Source organism: Perognathus longimembris, chromosome 6, assembly GCF_023159225.1.
Source record: "Perognathus longimembris pacificus isolate PPM17 chromosome 6, ASM2315922v1, whole genome shotgun sequence".
NCBI classification, from domain to species: domain Eukaryota; kingdom Metazoa; phylum Chordata; class Mammalia; order Rodentia; family Heteromyidae; genus Perognathus; species Perognathus longimembris.
In genome coordinates this window covers 8,881,381-8,891,551 of record NC_063166.1, presented here as the reverse complement: position 1 = coordinate 8,891,551, position 10,171 = coordinate 8,881,381, and the positions used below count along the sequence as shown (strand labels likewise).

Here is a 10,171-nt window from a genome sequence, read left to right as displayed (position 1 = left end):
AGTTTGGCCACCATGCTATGTCTCTCAGCCTCTCAGCCGAGAATGGCCTTGGACATTCTGCGTTAGCTCACACGGCTGCCAGCCAGTGCTCTGCTATGGGCGCGAGCTGGCTGTGTCCTGCATGGGTAATGCCTTCTGTAACATGGCAGAGCCTTCCTTCCTCCTCTCCTCCACTGACTTTTCTGACTCTTCAGAGCTTCATGGGAGCCTGGCTTCAGTTCCCCCCACCTGTCAGGCCATGTGCCTTAGAACTGTTCCTTTGAGGAACTTTCCAGTAATTGTGTTTTGGTCATCACTCCCTGCTGGCTGGACCTGCTTGGGTATCCTGCCCTTGGCTCTATTGCCCAGCCCACAGGGACAGAATCATGGCCCATTTCCAAAGTAGATGTACCTGCATAGAGGGGTCCTCATTCTCACTTGTTGGCTGCTCTTGGGGATGCCCTGTCACCCCACATTAAGAGCGCTTAAGACACTCGTGTCCTCAGTTCCCTACTTTCTCTTGCATTTTCATGTCTAGGGAGGGACTAGTCTTTGCTTCCTCTCTGGGCCATCCATTTAGCTCCCCATTTCAAGTTCTCAAACAATAAGTACGATCCTCTCTAAGTAAGGAATTTCATCCCAGTTGCCTGACCTTTGACAAAATTCCAATACAGTGTGATCAGGTCCTCATCAGGCAATGATCTTTGACTAGCATCAAACACAAGAGACAGACGGTGCTGCTCAGCTCCCCTGCCATGCTGCTCAGGCACTGGAACTTGGGCCACCCACCCTAGACACCATGATTAACAGATGGCTAAGCTTGGTCGAGAGACCCATTTAACGTGGAATAAAGTTTAGTCTAGTGCTCTGCTTTATTTTAGGCCAAGTCCCTCCAAAGTCATCCCTTTGGGGAGAATTTCCGATTTTATAGTTGGTGGACTCATCTTTCAACAATTGAAGGAGACCCTAACCAGCTCTCCGTCCTGTGCCCTCTCTGGGTTTGTGCTTATAACAATGGGGCTTCCTCACCCTTCCCACCCCAGAGACAGTGTGTTACTCAAAACCTGGAAACCCCAAGAATCTGATGACTAGCTGACTGAAAAGTGGAAGGGCCCTGTGACATGCTGTTAACTACCCACTTCCTTGAAGCTCGCAGGAATAAAAAGACCTGGATTTGTCACTCCAGAGTAACTCAGTCACAGGAAGACACTGCTGACCTCTCTCTAGATCCAGCCTGGGACCTGTAGGTTGATAAAAGGATCTTGTTCCTTTATTCAAAAGGACAAATCAAGGTAAGTGATTATGAGGCTATCAAGCCTTATTGTGTCTGATTCTTCCCTAGAATACACACATGGCTAGGTAGTGCCCTAAATAGTTGGGATTTCAGCTGGATGCATGATTACAATTTTGTTAATAAGCCCTGCATCTGTCTCTAACAGCATAGAGGTAAAGAGATCAGAATTGAGTAGGGCTCGAGTTGCCCAGATCTTGTGAGGTGTCATCCTTATTTTCTTAAATGGCATCTGGGATTTGATCCTGAGTAGCAGAAAGAAACTCAGAGACTTCAGTCGCAGAACATTTAGACAGGCTGTGAGGCTTTTTCCTATAGCTGCTAGATCCAAAGATAAAAGTTAAAACTCTGGAAGAGTCCCAGAACAAGTGAAATCCGTGGAAAACAGTTTGCTTATTGCTGTGTCTTCAATGACCAAGTTTCAAGTGCACAGATATTTTCCTACGGCAAGTATAAATGGTACAAGACTTGAGAAGCTTGGCCTACTTTCCATGGGAAGCCCGTCCCATTATCAGCTTGGCGTGGGAGATGTCAAAGTCCCCAAGAGAAGAAGTGCTGCCACTCTTCTACCTCTAGAAGAAAAGGGTTTGGAGTTTAATAGCTCTTCAAGTGGAGAAGGAAGATAGAAGTTAGGGACACCAACATGTTCCAATGACATGCATAATGGCTGTCATTGGATACACAAAATATGTAACAGATAAGAAGATGGCTCCAAAGGAAAGGGTTGGGAGATGCACATATGTCTATTTATGCCAGGAAGCCCGTTGTTCAAGCAGTCTGGTTCCCCAGTTGGGTCTGTGTGCTACTAAAGTTCAGAGTTAGCTGCTGGCCCCAGTGGAAGAAGATTCTGAGACAGGACAGCCTGGTTCAAAGGCAAAGGTGACAGGCTTTACTTACCACCCACTTTGACTCCTACATGAACTCAGTTGGGCAAATGCATTTATAGTTCCTCTAGAGGTCCAAGCCCATCACTTCCCCAGAACACTTGCCTGCCAACAACTTAAGACCACAGCCAACTTGTTAATAAAACAGCTGTAATGGGACCATATCTTGCTGCAGCTTGCACATCACGCCTTTTCCCACCCACAGGGAGAGGGGGAACATGCTAGGCTTAAAATGACTCGTAACTGAATTCCTTTGTCTCAGATTCTGGTGTTATTATAGCTACCACAATAGGGGCCCATCTTGCCATCTGCAAAATTCGCTTTTCCAAAAGGCATTTCACGGGGAAATTTGTCCAAGGCATTGTGACATTTTAAAACCCACTGCCTGGTCATTCTAGAACAAACATGGCTTGCTGGAGAGTCTCAGAGCTATATAAGAACAAGTGCACAACCCAGGTTTCTCCCAGGACCTTTTAATAAATATTCTAGGTACAATTTAGGGATGCTAGAAGTCTGCCAGTAGCAAAGTAGGTTGTGATATTAGTAATAACATAACTAGATTATGCTAAAATATTGCTTTAATTTTTCATTGGAAAGTTTTGTGAAAGTGTGTGGCAAATGAGAAGGTGTATACTGGTACTATGATGATAATCAGTATTGCTATTTTATTGTGGTTTTATCTGTTTTCTACCAAACCTTTTTCTCCAGTTACTTAGATGGTAGACATTCTACCTAATATCTCTGCTATGAACTGCTAGAAATTACTAGAACCTGTTAATGGGGATACCACTGGACTGCCTTGCAAGCAATCAAATTAGGCCTAAGTTGTTGTAGTTTTCTTTTTCTTGAGCTATACATATGCCATAAAACTCACCTTTTAAAAAGCTATGCAAATTAAGGCTTTTCAGTATATTCATAAGGCTGTGAAACCACATTTCTTTTTGAAAAGATCCTGAATAGGTTTCAAGGCTAACCTTGAACCTCCTGCCTCAGCCTTCAATCAAAAGATTGTTATATAATCCCATCTTCAATTCATCTGTCTTCAAGTTTACAGATTCTTCCTCTTGTCCATTCATATCTGCTATTACCTCTCTGCTGAAGTTGACTTTTACAGAACTTCACTTTTAAAATAACCTTTAATATTTATTCTATTAAGACACCTTTCTCATTTAGAACTTTGGTTGAGCATCGTTTCCTTTACTTCTTGGAAAAGAATTTACATCGATGCACCATCACTATGGTAATTCCAAAACCTGGGTTGTCTCAATTTCTTAATTGCCTTTTTGGCATGTTTTAAACTGGACATTAGTAATGTGGCAAATCTGGAATTAGGACACAGCCCATGGCTTGTTGGTCTGCAATGTGCATGCTAGTTTTATGTGACCACTGAAGTCTTTTCAGCTAAATGGTTAGCCAGAGATAGGACACGTTTCCTTAAATGCCTGCAATCAATAAGACTTCAAGTACTTTCTGAGGGGCTGTCTGCCTCTTCTAGGGCATTCCTTCAATGCTAACTGGGCAGTTGGAACACTGCCTGAGCCTTTATTTTCTATGCTGGGCCTTGAGGCCAGCCAGAGGTCAGAGTTTAGGGACACTCTGGCTTCCCCCGTAAACACACCCTCCTGGGCATGCACAGGAGTTCCAAGACTATTGGAGTTGTGCAAAGTCCCTGTGGACATATAGCTTTTGTCTGTTAAAGCTGTAAATAAAGCAAGTCTGCCTTTTACACATTATATACGGCCTTGACCAGGAAAATTATTTTTTAAAAAGGTTCCAGAAACAAATGGTTCATGACTGTGCATGTATTATACATCCTAGTTCATACTGAGAAGATCTCTGGCAGTTCTGTGTCATCCATTATATTTAAATCACTGTGGTCTGCTGAGGATTTCTGGGTCCTTATGTGAAAACCATGCCTCTAACAAAGCCAAAGGTCCTGAAGAGCAAGGTTTAAGTTTGTGGTCATCTTCTAATTCCCCAAAGGGCTTCACTGTAAAATTTAAAGGACAGGTTTTCTGCAGAAGACCTGTGTGGGAAACAATCTGGTACTCCATTCTACACATCCAGAGAATTTACTCATTTCCTTCAGTGGGTGCCTCCTTAGAACAGTGAGCCTGAAGATGCTAAGAGTCTACTCCCCACACTGCTTGCTGTGACTTGAGACCTAGAGGACTTTAGCTGAATCTAGCTTACAGCATGTATCATAACATAAACATGGTTATGTTTCTCCAGCCCCTCTGCAAAAAAAAAAAAAAAAAAGTTTACCATTACATAAAGGTGATAGTCACTAATGATAAACAGGACCCCTGGAGCCTAGGTTATAGATCTCTTCCAGTCATAATTTCCTTCCATCCCCAACAACACTTCATTCTAGGAAAAGCTCTGGGGGACAATCTAATTTTACTAGGTTGTATGCAACAAGGCCTTGAGTAAATGAGGCAGCTGGTCTTCTAGTAACTGGCCTTGTCTTCCAACGTGTCAGACATTCTGGGACGGGCTTAGCTCCTACGTATATGATTGAGTATATTTGCTTACTTATGACCCCATGAACAAGGGAGAAACACAGAACTGGGTTCAATATAAAAAAAAAATCAACCGCCATATGGACCAAAGTCATTTAGTAACAGGGTGATGAGAAACTGAAGTAGGTTTTGTAATAACCTGAGGGGCAGCAGCCCCGCCCTAGGTGGGCGTGATTGCCACACCCCACTGGGGAAGAAAGAGGACATCCTGCCCCACCTGGAGAAGTCTGGAACCTCCATCCCCAACTGCCTGGGGGGGGGGAAGGGAGGGGGTAGGAGAGCAGGGGGAGGAGAGAGGAGGGAGCCAAACTGGCCTGGCCTGAGGAATGGGGTGGAGCAGAACTGGAGCTTTAGCCCTGAGAGAGAGAGTTCCAGGTTGGAGGCCTGAGGGAGGGTCCAAAGCCCTAGGCTTGAGGAGGAGTCTTAGGCCTGAGGCCTGCAGAGGGGTGTAAAGCATGTGGGGAGTCCAGCTTGAGGTTTAAAGCTTGTGGAGAGGCAAGGCCTACAGGAAGGGAGCTTGCCCCTCTGGAGGCCTGGAGGCCGGGAGGCTGAGGTGGTTGGAGATTAAGGTGGAGGTTCGGAGGTCAGGACAAGGTAGTTGCAGGCAAGCGTTAGGAGGTGGAGGGTGGCTCTGGTTCCGGGTTTTAGGTTGTAAATAAAATCCCTCTGTAAATAAAACCCCTTCCCACCTTGAGGTGTGCCTCGCTGGATTATTCTCACTCTTGGAATACCATAGGTTTGGGTAAGATCAGCCCTGATCCCAGTCACAAATTGAGAAGTTCATAGTAAAGAAGCACACATGAAGACACGGCTAGCCTCCCCACCAACTGATAGTAAGTGCAGGAGTACGCAGGAAAATGACCCCAGACAAGGGCAGCGGGTCACAGACAACAAAGTTACAGACACCTAGCTGTTTCTGCTTCTGCAGACCGCTCTCACTACCTGGCTTCCACAATGCTACCCGCCCCTGCCCCTGCTACCTGCCCCTGGCCTGGGCAGGACTCCGGGCCTAGCTCTGCCTGGCTGCCTGGGGCCATCTCCCCTCCCCACCCTCCATCTGACCTAACTCTGCCACTCCTTGCAATCCTCCCTGGGCCACCCACATGCAGGGGTGAGGGTGGGGTGGGGGTGGGGGGGTGGGGGTTACCACCTTGCTGAAGGTCAAGCAGAGGGACCTGCTTAGTACGCATGTGCCACCATCACTATTGAAACTGGGCCTTTAAAAAGGACGGAGATTGAAGGAATTCTATTTGAAGACATATCTAAACTTGCCTGGTTGAAAATTTGTTAACACATTAAAATAACTCTAAGGCATCAAATTGATGTTTGGCCAACACATTGTGTGACTCTACTGTGTTAGGGTATTTTTGTATAAACAGATGTTTTTATTTAAATATTACTGTATATTTGTGTAAACTTATAGCAAAATTTAATTAAGTCTCTCCTGAAGTACCAAAACTGTAATTTTGGTCCTTTTTGCTTTTCTTTGTAATATTTCCTTGATTTTCATATCTTCATTAAAGAATGTTTGTTGTAAAGTGTTTTATATAAAACAGTTTAGAATCATAGAATTGGATGCTTTTAAAGTGTATTTTAGTAGTAAAATATTAAGGTTGAATTATAATTAAAAGTTTTCAAGCCAAAAAAAAAATAGTTTCTCACTAGACACTTCTTTCATTCCTCCCTCCACTTTGCAAAAGTCTTGCTCCCCCGGCCCATGTTGCAACCTCCCTGTACCCTCTTTGTAATAGGGAGGTCACATCTGGCCAGCGCCATCATTAACTGTGGAGGGGCAGCAGATTGACTCCAGGTCAGATTAGAGCAGAAGCCAACTCCATCTTCACCAAGATCTCCCCCACCCTGTCCAGGGAAGTTCCCCTTCGCTGTGATAAGATTGTGTAAACTGCTTGACCACCTGAAGCATGGAAGTTTCAAGGAACGTTCAAGGTTAAACCCATGCCCTCCTATGAGTAGGCGTATCCACCTGCATCGTGTGAGCCCCGCCAAATCCATGCGCCAATTCTAACTAGAACGATAGGTTGGTTCAAACAGATACTATGAGACAGACTGTAACTCTATTGGCCACCTGCATGCGGCCTAGCATGCTCTGTAAGTGTTGTATCCTCATTGGCCGCCTGCGTGTGGCAAGTTTGGCTGTGATGTTTGCCTTATAACCAGGCTGGAAGGCCCCACGGACACGCGGCTCCAGCTCCCGAGTCTGGGCTGCACACGTGGTCGGCAGTTTCGGCTCCCGAGTCTGGGCTGCGACCAAGGCCGGTCGGTTCACTTTTTGTTCACTTTTTACTTCCCCAATAAATCTGTCTTTTTGTCATCTTGTAGCTGGAGACTGTGTGGTGGACTCTTGGGGGAACCAGGAATCCCCTCCCTTGGGGGGGACCCCGTTTCATTGTAGCGAACCCCCACTCTACTTCACTCTTAGCTAGCACACCTCTTGTAACTTCTTGCATGGCCCCATTAAAACCCTGTAGCCTCAATGATCTTGAGGCCCGGAATTTCAAGTGTGAGCTCTGTGTCCACTGGTATAAACTTGAGTTCTCTGTCTGAATGTCACTGGTTTGTCACTGAACTTTTCTCTAGCACCTTTACAATGCTTCCATCTGCTCTGTTCTAAGTCCAGCCATCACCCACCCTCACATTTGGGGAACCACTTATACCAGCTTGTCCACGATAGCCCCATGTTAGTGCCGCTTGCCCTAGGATTAGTATCCTTTATTTTTACAAGTCCTGATTTGAACACTCGTGGTTATTGTAGTAGCCAGAGAGATGGGCCACTTTCACCTCATTCTGAATCTGCCTTGGAAAGCAAGTTAACCAACAGATTCCAGCTACAGCCAGTTTGGATTTGCCAGGATTAGGACTATGCTGGAGGCTATTTTGGATCTGCTGAAACTAAGATTTGGAGGGTGGGGAGGGGGCTTCTTTGATAACCTTCCCACTCCTCTGAGTTGACTGGAGTTGACTAGCTCTATTAAACAATTGGATATTGTAAGAGATTTTCAAGTAGACAACTGATTTATAGAGAACTCCATGTGGAGAGAGAACTTTATTCCATGGAACTGCTGGCCTGCTGCTAAATCTAAAAAGCACAAGTGGCAGGCTAGAGAGTCACTCCCAGGCGATGATGCCTGGGGCGGGAGGTGTGTCCAGGTGTATTAGGGTGTGTCTGAATGGATTAGGGTGTGGCCTCAGAAGGGAGGGAGGTAACTGCCTCCAGGTGTGCCAGCAACCTATATAACTGGAGAGGTTTAAACAGGCGGGAGCACCTGCTTGGAGGAAGTGGGCCTCACAGGTATCATTGGCCAATCTTAGACACTTGGAGGCACAGGGAGCTAACTGGAGAAATCCACTCTCAAGATGACTCGAGAGGACTGGAGGAAGAAGAAGGAGCTCGAAGAACAGCGGAAACTGGGTAACGCTCCTGCAGAAGTGGACGAAGAAGGAAAAGCTATCAATCCACACATCCCTCAGTATATTTCGTCAGTACCTTGGTACATTGACCCATCAAAAAGACCCACCTTAAAGCATCAGAGGCCACAGCCAGAGAAACAGAAGCAGTTCAGTCCATCTGGAGAATGGTACAAGAGGGGTGTAGAAGAGAATTCCATAGCCACCAAGTTCCGCAAAGGCGCCTGCGAGAACTGCGGGGCCATGACACACAAGAAGAAAGACTGCTTAGAGAGGCCCAGGCGCGTCGGCGCCAAGTTCACCGGGACCAACATAGCTCCAGACGAGCACGTCCAGCCTCAGCTCACGTTTGACTACGACGGGAAGAGAGATCGCTGGAACGGCTACAACCCAGAGGAACACGTGAAAATTGTGGAAGAGTACGCCAAAGTCGACCTGGCGAGACGAATGCTGAGAGCCCAGAAACTACAAGAAGAATTAGCCTCAGGAAAACCAGTGGGACAAGCGAATTCTCCCAAACATCAGTGGGGAGAAGAGGAGCCAAATCCTCAGACAGAAAAAGATCCCAACAGCGAGGATGAGGATGAGGATAAATATGGAGACGGTATGGACATGCCAGGGCAGAATTTTGACTCTAAAAGGCGAATTACAGCCCGGAATCTAAGGATTCGAGAAGATATTGCAAAATATTTGAGAAACTTAGATCCAAATTCTGCCTACTATGATCCAAAAACTAGAGCGATGAGAGAAAACCCTTATGCCACCGTGGGGAAGAATCCAGACGAAGTGAGTTACGCAGGAGATAACTTCGTCAGATACACAGGAGATACCATTTCCATGGCTCAGACACAGTTGTTTGCCTGGGAGGCCAATGACAAGGGCTCCGAGGTGCAGCTGCAGGCCGAGCCCACAAAACTCGAGCTGTTGTACAAGTCCTTCAAAGTGAAAAAAGAGGACTTCAAAGAACAGCAGAAGGAAAGCATCCTGGGAAAATATGGTGGCCAGGAGTACCTGGATGCCCCTCCAGCCGAGCTGCTCTTAGCCCAGACGGAGGACTACGTGGAGTACTCTCGGCACGGGGCGGTCATCAAGGGGCAGGAGCGGGCCACCGCCTGCTCCAAGTACGAAGAGGACGTGAGGATCCACAACCACACGCACATCTGGGGATCTTACTGGAAAGAAGGCCGATGGGGTTACAAATGCTGTCAGTCTTTCTTCAAGTACTCCTACTGCACCCGAGAGGCTGGGAAGGAGACTGCTAACTCTGAGGAGCCTGTGGGAAGTGATGAGACTGGAGAAGAGTCGGTGAAGAAACCGCAGACATTCGTGGAGATGCACCAAGAAAAACTAAAGGAAGAGAAGAAGAAGAAAAAGCAGCAGCAGCAGCACTGGAAGAGCAGTTCCAACCGTGATGATGAAGAGAAGAAACATGAGAAGTTGAAAAAAGCACTCAACACCGAGGAGGCCCGTCTGCTCCATGTCAAGATCGTGCAGATTGACGAGAGAAAGCGGCCGTACAACAGCATGTATGAAACTCGGGAGCCCACGGAGGAGGAAATGGAGGCCCACAGGAGGAAGCGGCAGAGGCCAGATGACCCCATGGCCTCTTTCCTGGGCCAGCAGTAACTAGCCAGAGAAGGTAGTCCAGGGGACATAGAGTCCAGTGTACTCCTGCAGCTTCCCGCTCATCATAGATAGGAAAACCCTGACCTGTCCTTGCCGCCTGACTTTAATAAAGCTTCCAGAAGTCACAAAGTTACTTCATTCCTTTCCACAGTAAGAAACAAAAGGAAGGGATTGGAGAACGTGGTATGGAAAGAAGCCTCAGCACCCTACCACATGTCTTCTCTAAGAGGTGAGTGCGCTGACGCATGCTTGTAATCCCAGTACTACAGAGTTTGTGGTAGGAGGATTAGAAGTTCAAGGCCAGCCTGGGCTCCATAGGGAGATCCTGTCTCAAAAAAGCAGAAACAAGCCAGGCACCGGTAGCTCATGCCTGTAATAGTAGCTACTTAAGAGATTGAGATCTGAGGATTGCAGTTCGAAAACAGCCCAGGCAGGAAAGGCTA

General features: G+C 46.7%; 1 protein-coding gene across 1 annotated transcript; it reads left to right on the top strand.

Annotated features, from left to right (window-relative positions):
* The first annotated feature begins 8,051 nt into the window (after window positions 1–8,051).
* Window positions 8,052–9,728, top strand: LOC125352615 (pre-mRNA-splicing factor SLU7-like). Its single transcript, XM_048347819.1, has one exon. It carries the CDS (start codon window positions 8,052–8,054, stop codon window positions 9,726–9,728), a length of 1,677 nt encoding a protein of 558 aa, XP_048203776.1.
* Window positions 9,729–10,171: the final 443 nt, after the last annotated feature.